We start from the raw sequence: 15,574 nt of genomic DNA on the forward strand, positions 1-15,574 counted from the left end.
ATTTCCCAGGTTACAGCAGAGACTCGGCAGACCACTTCCGCAATAGATGTCTGGGCAGAGAGACGAGAGGCCACTGCGAGCAGAAAGGTACTCAGCCTGAAACACAGCTCTTTGTCTGCCTCTTCGCCGTTCACCTCCCGCTTTCCCCGCTCACTCTCCGCTCCGAGTTAAAGTGTGTGCGGCGGGAGAATAAGAGGAGCTGGCGGCCGCCTGTCCCGCTCTGTCATTTACTGTTAGCTATAGCCGACAGCTAACGAAGATGTTGCTAGCAATTTGCATGACAACAGCGAAAACTAATATTAGCCTTCTTCAGCCAATCAAGGTGGCTATCATTAGCTCCATGGAGCTAAATGTGATCCCTGTCCGCCGGATATGTATTTGTCAGGAGGATTCGCGTAAGGTTTTGCTATCTTTTTGTCCTGCTTTTGTCTCTTTCTTCCTTCGGATGTGAACGCTGTAGTTGTCATATTTAGCCATGGGAAACGCTAGCACATTGTTGCCATATGTCTCATCCTGGCAGGGGAGCATCATGGAGCTATATCTGGTTTTCTCTTCCTCACTGCTTCCTCCTCGATTGTTTAAATGGTGATAATTATAGCCGAGAAAATCGTGGACGTGCAGGCTTACTATAGTGGGAGAAATTGATTTTTGTCTGCTATGGCTGCTCTAACATGGTTTAGTCTGAGTGAAAAAAGAAAACATTTCATGTTAATTGTTACCACTTTAAAACAGGCCTTTAAAAATTAAGTTGATCTTTTCCATCATAGCTCTAAATCTAGTTTTTTTTTGTGATATCCAACATCTGTGATGGGAATTTTATCCTTTGCAACATGATCATATTTAGAGCTAAATCATCTCAAATTGACGACATGCAGCATATAAGTTTACTAAACAATATTTAATTTCTCCTTTGTATTTGATTCAGTCCATGTGAAGCACCCGATTACTATTGGATTAATAATACTTTTTATATTTCATAACCATGCATGTCTTGGGTTACTGCTTTTGTGATTCCAGTGGGTTGATTTAAAGGTCAGGTTCTTTGTGTCTTTTTTAAATCTTTTTCCGTTGTATTTAAATTGTCTCTTTCCTCTCTGAGACCTAAACTGAAAGCGACCATCTTTTCCCCCCCACAGTTTAAGGGACCATGTATAGGAAGTGAGCCACGGCAATGGAAGGGAAGGGTCCATACCGCATCTATGATCCAGGTGGGAGTGAGGTCAAGGCCAGGGAGGAGGCCATGGGGGGAAGCAGCTATCGACAACTCATGGAGGAGAACAGCATGCTGAGAGAGCGAATGAAGGGACTGAAGAGCTTAGGTATGTTCCAAAAAAACCCCCCAAAAAATAAAGAAGACTATAGCGAGGTATCTGAGGAAAGTTGGAGTAATGCTTCTGAAACTACACACCAGCTGGGGTTTTTATTGACTTGAGATTTTTGTATTCAGGTGACTACGTAGACATGCCCCGATTGTTTTATAAAGTGAACAACAAATAATTTTAAATCAACACATTTTTATTGGAGTCACAAAGACATAATATAATGCCTTTCATAACGATCGGTGTAACTTGATTTTCTTATCAAAAACTTGAAAACTCGTTGGTTAAGCTGGAATGTAGAAAAACCTGAAAATCAACACTGGTTGTGTGTTTAAACCCTCACATTTCTGATGCGAATGGTCTGATTGCGCCTTTTGTGACTCACCAAAGGAATGCTGGTTCCACGTAAATTTTCACAGAACATTCGTCACATCCTATTTGATGGCTGCTCATGCTGAGGTCTTCAGATTCTGATTCAAAGTGAAGCGAAACTCCTCTGAGGTGCTGCAGGGCAGAAACGTAATCCCGGGCTAAAACTTGCAGGTGATTTGCTGGAAGAGTCTCAGTCAGAGGCGTCCAGACTTCGGCAGCGAGTGGAAGAGCTCGTCAGGGACAACGAAGCCCTCAAGTCCTCCAGCTTTGCAGCCAGTCTGTGTATGGGAGGACCCAATCAGACTGACACACAAAGTAGGTCCCACTGACTTGATGCGAATGAGGACTTATTTGAGCATATTCATGTTTGTGAGTTATTGTGCAGGTTATAACCCCTTTGCAATGTGTTTTGTGTGGGTGTACTGCGTTAACCTTGATTTTGGTATGAACCGTGACAGGTAAACCTTGTTTACACCCTCCTGCGGAGCAGAAGGAGGAGCAGACAAGCTGTTTAGGGAAAACCCTTCAGCCTGACAAGCCCAATGTAAGTCAGTTCACTGTTACAAAACATAACAAGTTTGTGAGGCAGTCATGGAATCTGGGTTACTACAGTCTTCCCTAACCTGTTGGGTCTGTTACAGGAGGCCTTATCAGAGTTTGAGGTGGTGAATATAGAGGGAAAGACTCCAGATGCTTTGACAGTACGTACTGAACAAATACTTTGACGACCATTGATATTGCAAAACCCTCAATATGTGCATATTAACATGGCAGACGTGATTACTTATTAAAATTGTGTTTGATGTACTCCAGTTAAATTCAATATTTCTGCCTCATGTCAGTTGTGAGGAATTTATCCTTTGTCTGTTGACTCACCAACAAACTCAACACCGGCAGCTCCAGCCTGAGTCAGTCAGGGGAAAGTCCAGGATTTTTACGGACTACATTTACACCGCTGATTCATTCACACACTAGATCCTGGGAGATCTGTTCGTGGGGCACTAAGGCATCCCGCAATATTTCATTTACATGACGTCAGAATATGATCTGATTGGCCGACTTATTATTAAACACTTTGACGCAGACACTATACGTAAATAGAAGAACTGGCATAACTAACAACAAAGACTAAATTATAATTAAACTGGGCAGACTGGTTTGGCACTTTTTTAGATGCTCCATCTCCTTTTAATAACGCAGTGACTCTGGCACTGTGTTATTTGCTGATGTGACCCATCACTTGCTGCTCGTCTACTGTTGAGTCATCGTGACTGACTGTTCACCTGTGTGGAATTCTCCAGGCTGGGTCAGCGGCAGGCGTCATTCCCCTCCTTCCTCAGGAGAACATCGAGCTGGCGAGCCAGCTGAAGAGACTGGAGAGCTCGTTCAGCATATTCGCGGAGGAGTCCAACCCGAACCAACTGCTCGCTCACCTCGGTCGCATGGCGGTGGAGTTCCACCATCTTTCCTCAAAGGTCCAAAAGAATGAACAGCGGACCTCCCTCCTACAGGTATGAAACGCATCACAGGATCAGGAAAATTCTATGTATTTTTTTTGTTTTGTTTTACTTAACTCTACTTTGTTTAGCTAGTTTGATAGTTTTCAAATCTTGATTCATTTTTTTTTCAATATTGTAACTTATTCGGATGCTGTTTATTTTCACGAACTTTCTAATAAAGATTGAATGGTCTTGTGCACATGACTGATAGTTTAGCAGCTGGTATGCTGACTTGTAAAAAGTGGTGTAGTGTCAGGTTTTCTGAGTTGTGGGTGTCGAAACTGTAGCTTTTACAGACGCAGATGTAACGCGCTGTTTCGTCACAGTGACAGTCATTTGTGTGTCTGTGCGGTGGAAGTTAATGAGGCACAAAAAACATCCACATCTGCATAACGCTGGTACTTGATGAGTAGTGGGTCATCTGCATAGATGGCACTTGAGGTCATTTCACCAACCTTTTGATTTAAAAGATTTTTCAGGTGGATTTTATATTTTAAAAGTAGTGATCAATTGTGATCACAGTAAAAAGACAAATGTGTTAGTTTCAAGGCGCACGCAAAGTAGCACATCAGTTTGTAGCTTTCAGCATAAAAAGTACGTCCCACTTGGAACCATAACATTTTTTTTCTTTTCAAAATGACTAACGTACAGCTTCCGATGCATACTGAACAGCTTGGGAGAAAAAGTGGTTATTAGTTTTGGGGTTGTGTTAGAAACATTTCTACCATTTCCTGGTAAATTTGCTTCATGCACATGATTTGTACTTTTTATTGTGGTGAGGACGATTACTCCTGGCTTGTGTCAATATGCAGATTTGGGAAAAAATAACTGCAAAGGTAACGTTTTGTGTGTATTTTAGACTCTCTGTGAGCAGCTCAGGCAGGAGAACAATGAGCTTCGAAAGAAAATGGAAGAGGATCATCATATCAGAAATCGAGATTTGGAACAGCTCAGGTAAACTTTGTTTTTTTTTCCCACTCTCTTTTGTTTACTAATTTGACTCAGCTCTGTGTTGCTTCTGTCAACAAGCAGACACTTTCATTGTTAGTAAGGTCAAGAAGGACAAAGATCTGAAACTTGTCACTTCTCTTTAAATAATTAAACAATACCACCACTGATGTCTTTGTTTGTACGAGCGAAATAGTTTAAAATTAACCGTTTGTATTGTTTACTTTGTCACTGCCCTCGCTTTCACTTCGCGTCAGGGGATTATTCCACCACTCAACCTTCAACCAGAGTGGGCTTTGCAGGTTCTTCCCAAGGCATCCTGAACCCAAATCAAAAGTTCAAGAAGCTGTGGGAAAGGGTGTTTGCTCTCACGCACACACACACTATCATTTTCATTTTCTTGTGGATTCAGACAGGAGAATCAGAAACTCAAGGAGCTTGTCACAGGAGGGGCAGCGGCAGCACCATCCACATCCACCGCGTCGCCATCGGAAAGCGAAGCCCCCGCGGTCAGAGAGGAGCTCGCTAAAGAAGAATCTGCTGCCGTGCGACCAAAAATGGAGGCCACCACACCCCAGAAGGTAGTTTGAAATATATCAATTGGGAAAATATAATGTACGAGCCACTGTATCCAAAGCTTTACTTGTTTTAGGGAGGCATTTATTGACTGTTTGTTTAGTGGATATTTGACCTAAAACTTCCTGGTTTGTTTCTCATGTGATGAAGATTGTGGATTGAGGAATGTCTTGTGTTTCCACAGAGTGGAAAGGCTGCAGAGAAAACCCCAACCAAACCATGTGATGTTGAGGTGTATGAAAAAAAGATCAAGCTTTTAGAGAAGCAGAGAAAGGATGTGAGTCTCTTGGTTTTTTTTTTTTATAAACTTGCTGCTCATCCTTTTTTGACACAGGGGAAAGTCTCGCTGCACTTTGTTTCCAATGTGTTTGTTTGTTTTCATCACTTACTGGCTCTGCTTTAAAGGTGCTGGAGGTGAACAAGCAGTGGGACATTCAGTGGAACTCCATGAAGTCACAGTTCGAGCAGAAGGTACAGTGATGACTTTGCAGCTGTTTCCAAAAGGGAGTGGGAAGACGTGACCCATGTCACTGACTGATTTATAAATCTGCAATAGTCATTCTTAAAGGCTTCTTCACTACTAAAATTAGAAATATTGCACACATTTGCAGAGTTTGAGTTCGGGATGTTTTGTTCAATCCAACAAGTCATATTTAATGTTGGAAATTAATAAAACATGCACAAGGTGTGATCCATTCAGGTTAAGCCACATCTCACACACACAAACTCATCAACAACATGGTTATGTCGTCATAGATTTGTAATTCGCTCGACTATTTCAGCTTCCGGAGATGTTTCGCATTTCGGAACTTTGTGTATTTTTAATGAAAGGATGACTTATTCCTTTGAATCACTGTGTGTGACACTAACTATTGAATTATTACTACAACACAATAGGAACGGACTTCCATTTAGTGGCCGCGTTATACGTAGAAGTGGATGTCCCGTGGTGTGTTGAGGCCTGACCTCGAGTGTGTGGGACCTGGGTTTGAAGCCGACTGTGACAGAAGGGCCCTCCGTTTAAAAACTAGCCAAGTCTGCAGTGCACGTCACACAATGGGTTACTATGACGACCACTGTGACAACAAGCAGCCATATACTGATACACTGATATCTTTATTAGTGGTGTTAGGATTTTTCTTCACAAACGATGACTATCTACACACACACACACACGCACACACACACGCATATCGTGACACCGGCAGCAACATGTGTGCAAATATACCAGATGGGTTATTTAGCTTGTTAAATGCTCAATTTGCCCTTTTTTTTTTCAAATGTTAACCCTTGTGAACTTCACTCTCTTGTAAACATGAGTGACGTTTGTGCATCACTTGGCAGCAAAGTATTTGTGTGTGTTTTATTTTTCGCGTATGCGTGTCCAGTGGAATAGGTGCAGTCTCGCAAAAGCTCGCAGTCTTCTGAGCACGCACTCACCACAAGGCCTTGTCACACTTCAGCAAGAAATTCCCCTCACCTCGCGGTACCCGCTGACTTCCTGCCATGGTGCAGTCAGAGGGCAGCACAGACGTGCACACTCTCGCACACCTATGGTTGCGCTCACCCATAATTATACACAAACCTATATTCACACTCCGTTGAGATGGGGACACCATGCAGCCTTGGGTTTGAACCACAGAACCCTAGATATATCCATTTGCGTCACTCGGTTTTGTGATCGACATGAAAACAGGAATGCGTCTTAGCTGCCATGGCTTTGTTTATATTTGATAACACACAGCTCTTTCTTTTTTGTTTAAAAAAAAAAAAAAACATTTCTAAAGACACACATCCACCTGCTGGTGGTTCAACTTTTTCTAAAATGCTCTCCTCGGCGAAATGCTTTTCTTTTGTCTCTCAGATCACAGACCTCAGACAACGGCTGGCTGAGTCCCAGAAAACTGTGCTCGAGCTGGAGGCCGAGCGAGAGCAGCGGCAGCGCGACTACGACAAGAAGTTGCTGCTGGCCAAGTCCAAGATTGAAAATGTACAGGTGAGTATCGCTGGACCGACTTACTGAAGCAATACACAGAAGTGCATTAGCAAAGATGCGAGATACTGGAAGAGAGCTATTTAGAATAATTTGACTGTTTCAGGGGGAGAAGGAGTGTTTAAACTCCGAAACCACCGAGCTGAAGCAGAAGGTTCGCTACCTGCAGGATCAGCTTCTGCCCCTCAGCAAACAGAGAGAGTATCAGGAGAAAGAGATCCAACGCCTCAACCGGGTGAGTGTGGAGGAGATGCAAACGGAGCAACACTGTGCTGAGGCGTTTCACGTCGCCTGATTGACCCGCGTTTCTCTCAGGCTTTAGAGGAAGCCTTAAACCTGCACACCCCTTCATCCTCGCAACAACCTCCTGGTCAGGGTAACTTCGCAGATGCAGCCAATAACCTGAAGAAACAGGAACTCCTCACTCAAATCGCTGTCCTAAAGGAGCAGGTGAAGCACATAAGAAAAGCTTTATACACACACACATACACACACACACATTTCCTTGACTGATGTTGGTCCTGTTCTTCAGGTAAAAATCTTTGAGGAAGACTTCAGGAAAGAAAGAAGTGACAGGGAGCGAATGAACGAGGAAAAAGAAGACTTGAGACGGCAAGTTGAGAGACTCCAGGGTCAGATTACTAATTTGACCAATCAGGTACGTGTGAGGTCTATATGACATGAATTCTCTCTCTCTTGGGGGGGGGGGGGGGGGGGGGGGGGTAGCACTTTGTATCAGACATTGGTAATAAATGGTCATCTCGTACTTCGATTATACTAGTTCTTATCCTATCAGCATTCAGCTCCTTCCCGAGTTTTCAGTGGATTTAGAATTATTTATTGACCGCTTCCATGTGACTCACTGGCTGTAAATTGTCCAGGCCTGCCTCGGTGTATGCTGAAGTAGTGCAGTGAAGTAATACTATCTGAAGTCGTGATCAATGTAAACATTGGAGCTGATTGTTGCTTTAAAAACTGTCAATCACCAACTGCCATAAGCACAAGTCGGCATGCGGTGCAACTTCAAACCGTTCATTATTTTAGTCAAACGGCAGCATTTTTCATATTCAATCAATATGAATTAATCATTGAAATGTTTTAACAGTAAAATAACTCTGAACTTAAATTCAACCAAGTCAGTTTGTCATTTATTGTCGATGATTTGGCTGAAGTGCTTCCTCCCATTCCTTTTGCACATTGCACCGAAATCGCTCTAACGGCAGGTTTATTTTGTCCTCTCTCGTGTGGTCCAGCTTCATCAGGCGCAGAACGAGTGTCAGCGGGAGCGTACGGAGCGGTGTAAGCTGGAGAGACTGCAGATGCAGCATCACAAACAGGTACTGGTTTTCTGCCCAGGCCTGAGCCTGATCCACTGCACATGTACTGAAATGGTGACTGAAGACACTGCCAGACTGGATGGGTAAAAACTCTTTGTTCGGGCCATACGTGCTCCTGCTTTTGATGACGGATAGGGCAATTGGAGACAAACCTTGCAGTCTAGCGCCCCCTTGTGACAGAACGCAGTCTTGCCTGACTGGATGATTAGGTTGGAAGTAATAACACATCCAGCACAAGAGCCTCACTACAGCCAGCCATATTTGTCGGCACTCGGGGGGGATCAGCAGGTGGAATATTTGCACTCCAAAGGGCGGGTGCCGCAGGGTCAAAGGTCAGCAGTGGGCCAGATCACAGCAGGGCCGCTGCATTGGCAGGATAGCAGTGGTTGACCCATTGGGGATCGCATGTGTACTTGCGATCCCTCGTTGGGGGCAGCGGCGGGAAAGACTTACCTCAGACCCCTGGTCAGGCTCGGTGAACGGCCCGCTGAGCCCTCCCTACTGTGGTCCCTTTGTGCAGGTGGGACCGCAGGGCCTGGAGGGTTGGCCCGTACACTTCCCTGCCCGGATGCCCAATGCAGCAGGCGCCACAGCCGCAGCCGCCGCAGCACCGCCCCCTGTACGAGACTTCCAGCCTGTTACCCCGGTAAGGGCGCTCTAAAGCCCCTCTGTCTCTGTCTCTGGAGTGACTCCGGTTCACTGAGGAAACAAGGCTCTTATTTTGTATTTATTTATTTATTTTTCTCCCCATCACCTCTACTCCCCTTACATGCCGGGAGCAACACGCTTACACCCAACCACCATCGATAGGAAACCATAAACACTTGAGGGCTGCTGGTTGGGATGATGGGGATGTTTAAAGATTGTAACTTGGGTGGTGCTGTCTCTTTGATCAGGGTTTTCCTTGGCAGATGTCATTTCCTCAGCCGAGAGGGACCAGAGCGGCAGTCGGAGAAAGTTCCAGACCACCGCCAGAAAACGCAGGTGAGATACAGACTGCTGAGTACTGTCTATTGTGCCGAGTCATAAGTTTAGCATTTGTTTACAAGTGATAGCGATTCTTTTTATTCTTGTATTATTATTGTGGATAGTAGTGTAGGTTTATCTAAAAATATGATGGGGAAACTTAATAAATTAGTTATCTATAAATTTAAATATGTAACAACTTTATAATGCAGCTTATGACTAATAAAAACCAAATACAGTATATCTCAACATATTTCAATAGTTTCTGTATTTTTCATCAAAAACTATCACAATTGATAGTTAACTTTTTATTGATTTCCTCAATTTTTAAGATTCACCTATGTCAAAAAAGTTATTTTTGCTCTTTCAATAACATTAATTAACAAGTAACTCCTAAATATCGTCCTGTCTGCATCTTTGCTGATCCCATATTTCGAGAGCGTGAATTTTAACTTGACTGAACCTTCTCCAGCACAGTGTGAGGGCGTGAGGATTAAAGTGGACTTGTGCCTGTTTTGTGTGTGCAGATCAGTCCGCAGCAGCAGCAGCGGCGGCGGCGGCAGCGGCAGCAGGAGGATTTGGTAAAAGGGAGCGACAGAACATTGACCCTGGAAAGCACTAAAGCATCACCGTACCCACCTACTGGAGTCTGGGTAGTAGCATGAAATCAGTTTGTGTTTGAGTTGACAAGGTGTGATTTGATCTATAATTTTCCTACTGAACTGTAGATATCCTATTGTACTGTTGTTTATACTTGCGTTTTATAAGGCTATTTGTGAAACACTTCGCTATTCTGAATATATACATGAATTATTATTTAGATTTTTTCTTTTTCTTTTTTTTTTATCGGGAAACTTAAGTCATTTGTTAAATAGGTTGGAATAATTGACATTGTTTTTATTTCCAGAGAATATACCTATGTAATTGTCTCTCTGCAAGTATGTGACAACCTGACATGTAGTTTGTTACTTGTAGGGTTACAGGAAGCCATTCCCCAATATGACTAAGACTACATATACTCATTCCCACAATGAATGATTATATAGGTACACTGAATCATAGAATTTATAATGTGAATGTTAATTGATTTATGAGGGTTTCTTCAGTACCATCGATGTTATAGAACTGTCCCATATGTGTAACTGTTCAAAAGTGGTTGTTGACATACAAAAATTTTGGGAAATGAATTTTGACGGTATCATACCAAAAACATGATTGTGATTATTGATAATTTATTTATAACCTGCTGTTTTGATAGTTGCATTGACTAAGTGTAAATCATTGTCTTTAGTAATGCTGTTCTTTCTATGTTGTTAGTGTAATCCAAATATATTGTAGCTATTGACATTGTATGTTTGTATCAGACACGAGACACAATGCACAGAACATACACAACCTTTTTTTTTTTGTTTTGTTTGTTTTTTCTTTTTTCCTCCATGATGATGGACCTAATCTCATTAAACGACACTTCTACTTGATTTGACCACTCATTTCGATATTTTTACAGCCTCTTTTACTGTGGCCCACAGTCCAGCCCCCCCCCCCCTCCCGACACGCAGCATGTAGAAGGCGGCACAGCAGCGTTCGGCTGCCTCCTCTCATCCTCTTAACATCACATGAATTAGTGCTCCGGCCCGCAGAGCGAGGAAGACTCTCATCAGTATTTGTCGGCCCTCGACCCCGAGTTACAGCAGTGCGGCCGCTCCTGAGAGGGTAGAAACCTCTGCCAGGATGTCTGGCTCTGCTCTCTGTCCACTTCAACAACCAGCAATCCATGCCATGCCGACTGACCTGTGAACTGCTGTAACACCCAGTCGAGAGCCCAGCAACCAGCGGGAGCCCCCCCCCCCCCCCCCTCTATGTCATACTGTCACTGTCTACAAAAGAAGGGCAAACTTCTCTCAAAAGCAACTGAATGAAACCAATTACAAAATTCTCTTAGTATAGCGTATTTCAAGTAGTCAAGACGAAGGGCTTCAAAATGTATGGAGGAGACTTTGGTAAAATGCTCGGTTTTATAAGTAACGGGAAAGAAAGTGGCTGATGGATGAGAGCGGAAATGAGATATGAACAGAATTGCACTTTGAATGGTACGCTGTAATTACTGGCAGTTGTATTTTCCTGGTTTGTAGCCTTTTTTTTCCCTTTTTTTTTTTTGCTGTAGGCAAAAGCACATGTGAGACTTTTTGTATTTGACTGGCTTAATAAATCTATTCTAAATGTCTTAGTATGTCACCTTGCTTATTCAATCACCCCCCCCATTTTTTTTTTTTTACCTTGACATGACCGTAGAAGCCACAGTTACTGACAAAAAACAAAATCTCTGCACATCTGTGTTGTGTTTGCGATGATTTATTGAAAGCAATTCGCGTTGAGGCTGTGACGGCGACCAGGTCCTGGGATTGGAAGATGACATGGTGCTGTGGGATGGCAGGGCAGCCTGAATGCACTGAAAGGCCGCCCTGAAGCCCACGCTCCAAAGAGGCACCACAGAATTTCTGTTTTCAAGCCTCCTCTTCATTCAACATGTCGTCTTCAGGTGTCAGGAGCTGTCGCGTCACACTCACAACCGTTCACGCTCTTCATTCTCTACTACAGCATATTACTTAAAATGGATGGACAATACGGTTGCGGCGGCGATCTAATTAAAAACATCCTGTGTGTAGAGCTGGAGCAGGTATTTGTGGATGTCGGCCCGGACCTCGGAGACGTTGACGCTGGCGTGCCACCTTCTCACCGGCTTTCCGTTCGGTCCCACCAGAAACTTCTCAAAGTTCCACTTGATGTCGCTGGTCTTCAGGGGCTCCCAGAACAATCTGCCGGCAGCGCTGCCAAAGTCGCTCCCGGCTGGGGGGCAGGAGCTCTGTGTGACGGAGAGCACAGGTCAGTGGAACCGGGCCGCAGTGGGTTCACCCCTTCACCCAGTACAAGTACACATTTTGGAAAACCTTAGAAATGTACAAGCTTATTTAGTTCTGAACATCCACTAAATATTTTCATAACTTTTTTTTTTTTAAATCATCAAAAATATTTGGAGATGCATGTTGGGAAAACAATCAAATCAATCAGCAAAAACACCTGTGCTTATAATACATAGTATAGGGATTGACAGGGAATTCTATTAGGAATGCGAGGTGTTTTTTCACTAAAAGTTGGCAGTATATTTAAGAAAATCTTTATATTTGTGAAACCTCAAATTATATCTACAGCTGAGGGGAAGAAAAAAATCATTCAAAACACACAAAGTCTCAGCTGAAATCAAGAGAAGGACACCATGAATTACCTTGAGGAAAGTGAACACCGCCTGCTCGTCTTGTCCGTTCACATCACCTTTCTCAAACAGCAGGAAGTTTGGAACAAATCCACCGCCGGGTCTGACATGTCTGGAATTCAGAGAGAGGGCGGCTTATCAGCGCATGTGGCTGTGAGCACTTAGCGGCCTGGCAGTTGCACCAGATTCATGACAAACAGCAGAACCAGTTCACGACCCAGACACTGCTGACGATCTACGATGAGTGACCGGATCAGAAACATATATATATATATATATATATATATATTTTTTTTTTTTTTTGTATATAAGCCAATCTTTTCACTAAAGGATATTTTCCTGATTAAATGAAGCTTTGTTGATAGATAGGGGATTTACCAATATTGCAAATTCCTCTCTGCATTCAGCCTCGGGGTCTTACGTTACGGAGCTTTACCATTGAGTGAGTCTATATGCTCCCAAGACACATTCCTCAAAGCTTTTGAAGCAACACGACTCTCACTTTATGGAAAGTATATGCGGATTTGATTTGCACTTGTGAATGTTATCTCACTTCAAACCCAGCAGGATCTCCTGGTCTTCTCCCGGTTCCTGTTTCCCAAACTGGTTGCAGGGGAAGCCGAGAATCGTGAGGCCGAGGGATTTCATCTCCTCATGAAGTGCATTCAGTTCTAATTTGTTAAAATAAAAGAAGAAGAAGAAGAAGAAAACAAATTATGCGTGGTGACCTTGATTTTCTTCCTACCATAAAAATAAATAGCAGATGAGGTTAGTGTTTCTCACCCACATACTGGAAGGTGTACCCTCAGTATGTCGCCACGTTCACAAACAGGACGCTCTTTCCTGCGTAGTCGCTGAGGTTCACTGTGCGACTGCCATTCAGAGTCTTTGCCTTGTATTTGTAAATGGTGCCATCTGTCGATGAGTCACATTTCTGGGGGTGTGGACAAAGGGTCAAAGAAGGTTACATTTGTTTTGACAGGCAATCAAACCACTTAGTGCATTCAGTCCAGTTCTCAGAAAAAAAACTTTTGAATTTGTCTACAGAGACCCACCGTGCGCTATGTGTGTGATTTGTTTTGGGCTTTTTTTTTGTTTGTTTTTTTATTTATTTATGCAATTATAACAGCACGCACAGAGCCAAAAGGCCGACCTTGACCTCCCTTACCTCACACAGATGCTTGATTATTTACGTTGCCTGTGGTCAAACATGTCAAGTATGATATTATTATTTGTTTTTTTTATATAAAAAAAAAAAGAAAAGATCCCTGACCCTCGGCCACTTTCCGTTCTTAACTTTCGTTTCATTACAACACCGTCCTGAAATGTCAAATAAACAATCTCTTCGGCCACCTCCACTTTATGCCCCCATTTCCAAGGCAAACACCATGAGTTTGTTTACTCAATGGTTTAACCGAAGCTTTAACCAAATAAGCAGCCTGGGGGGCTGCTGCAGTACTTTCGCCTCTCTGCCTCCACACGCCTCTGTTGTTGAGTGGACTAGAGTAAACAAGTCCAGTGTCGACAGGAGACGTCTGCCCCCTCAGAGGCAGAAATGAAACACAGAACCAGAGACGGCAAATGCCTGCGGCCACTGGAAAATAATGCTCAGTGTGTGTTGTGATAGAGAGAACAATAAATATTGTACACTTGCCAGAGGTGATGGTGTGTGTGTCTACAAGAGAAAACAGAAAGTGACTGTGTGACTTAACAGTTTGAGCCTGGCGGTTTGTAAATGTGTAAAAGAACCTCTCAAAGTGGAATATTTATTATTGTTGTCTTATAGCTGGTATAATCCAGAGATAAGCGATAAAATGCTCAAACATTATGATGTATGAAAAAGATATTTGGTGAACTGTGTCATAGCAAAAAAAACAAACAAAAAAAATAGATAAGGACAGAGGTCATGTCTTTGACCTGCCACGAGTAACATTCGGGAAAATACTGACAACATGCCAAAACAATCTACAAGCAAATTAAATTAAATCAGGCCAAAACTGACAAAAATAGTCTGAAACACATGAATCCTGCATGTCTTTTTGTTTATTATTGTACATTCAGGTTGGTTATATGGAGTATTATTTCCTCTAGCAAGCAGCATCTCAACCTTACATCTCCCTGGACTCACTGTGTCGAGGGAAAAGACGAGGATGTTGTTGGATGTGGATGCAGACGGAGCCGGATGTCAACAGGTAACCTACCTGCGAGAGCGCGGCGGAACCGGACCCGGTGCAGGGACGCAGCACAGCCAGCAGCAGCAGCGGGAGGAGCGACCACATCCTGCCGTCCTTCCCCGACACGGTGACGGCTCTCTGTGGACGTCTGTCAGCCTCTTCACCCGGCCCCCCGGACCCAGGGGAAGTCACGTCCTCCTCCGGCAGGGGGGGCGGAGGAGGAGGAGGAAGAGGAGGAGGAGGAGGAGGGCATCGCCGCAGAGATGTCGCCATCTGCTGACGTGAAGCAGGAATGAATGAATGAATGAATGAATGAATGAATTTGACGAGATGGGAAAGTTCACAATTATATTTACATCATTGTAGTGTAGTTGCGATGTTCTCACCTGTAGATATAAACACTAATGAATGAAGTACTACTACTACTACTACTACTATTCTTATTATTATTTTTTTTATTGTTGTGGTTTTCTGGTGTGATGTTGTAAACTGTAGATAAAACCTAATACTGAATGAATGAATGGTAGTGACATGTTTAAATAACAAATTTACAAGAAAGTTGATAATTTATATAATTATTCTCGTCGCCTGCTTGAAATGTCGCCATCTGCTGATATGGACCGATTGTAGCACAAATGAATGAATGAATGAATGAACTCGTTCCGGGAAGGAAGTTGTGAAAAGGCAAAAGCTCACCTCACCTGTTTCTTCTCATAGCCTATCTGAAATATTGTTGGTGAACGAATGAATGATTTGTAGAAAACTTGGAAAATAAAGTTAGTGGACCAATCGCGTGTCCGTGTTTACTTGATGTTCTCATCTGCGCTCATGAAGGGATTGAAACTGAAGTGAATGAGTAAAGGTTTATCCTGTTCCATCTCCATGTTTGATGAAAGAAGTGAAAGCTTCTTTCAAGAAAGGAAGCTCACCTTGAGCCCAATTAAATCAATTTGAGAGTGTGTCAGAAATGAATGAAACGCAGATGACCTGCAGGCCTGCAGCTCAGTCTACCGTGAACATTCATAAACAGCACTCAGACTTTAGGGGAAACTATTTTTCCTTAAAAGCAGAAGAATATAAAAACCCATTTTTGAACCTGGCCTGATCGCAAGGAACTCA

At 43.2% G+C, this 15,574-nt stretch overlaps 2 protein-coding genes across 4 annotated transcripts; one reads left to right on the forward strand and one right to left on the reverse strand.

Annotated features, from left to right (window-relative positions):
* tnip1 (TNFAIP3 interacting protein 1) lies at window positions 1-11,208 on the forward strand. 3 transcript variants are annotated; one of them, XM_080501970.1, is made up of 18 exons: window positions 1-87; window positions 1,137-1,319; window positions 1,863-2,006; window positions 2,150-2,235; window positions 2,333-2,392; window positions 2,993-3,202; window positions 4,050-4,144; window positions 4,551-4,719; window positions 4,899-4,991; window positions 5,120-5,185; window positions 6,579-6,710; window positions 6,814-6,942; window positions 7,023-7,157; window positions 7,240-7,365; window positions 7,961-8,044; window positions 8,565-8,690; window positions 8,941-9,028; window positions 9,538-11,208. In XM_080501970.1, the coding sequence occupies exons 2-18, from the start codon at window positions 1,172-1,174 to the stop codon at window positions 9,630-9,632; spliced, it is 1,986 nt and encodes a 661-aa protein (XP_080358096.1). In that variant the 5' UTR covers window positions 1-87; window positions 1,137-1,171; the 3' UTR covers window positions 9,633-11,208. The 3 variants fall into 3 exon arrangements, with proteins under 3 accessions (XP_080358096.1, XP_080358097.1, XP_080358098.1); XM_080501971.1 differs by having other exon boundaries at window positions 8,956-9,028; XM_080501972.1 differs by lacking the exon at window positions 8,565-8,690.
* Window positions 11,209-11,346: 138 nt separating this feature from the next.
* On the reverse strand, window positions 11,347-14,614 carry gpx3 (glutathione peroxidase 3). The gene is made up of 5 exons (XM_080502543.1): window positions 14,483-14,614; window positions 13,065-13,215; window positions 12,835-12,952; window positions 12,294-12,393; window positions 11,347-11,873 (listed from the first exon to the last, which is right to left on the reverse strand). Exons 1-5 carry the CDS (start codon window positions 14,558-14,560, stop codon window positions 11,652-11,654), a joined length of 669 nt encoding a protein of 222 aa, XP_080358669.1. The 5' UTR covers window positions 14,561-14,614; the 3' UTR covers window positions 11,347-11,651.
* Window positions 14,615-15,574: the final 960 nt, after the last annotated feature.

This window comes from Blennius ocellaris (genome assembly GCF_963422515.1).
Source record: "Blennius ocellaris genome assembly, chromosome: 9".
NCBI classification, from domain to species: Eukaryota; Metazoa; Chordata; class Actinopteri; order Blenniiformes; family Blenniidae; genus Blennius; species Blennius ocellaris.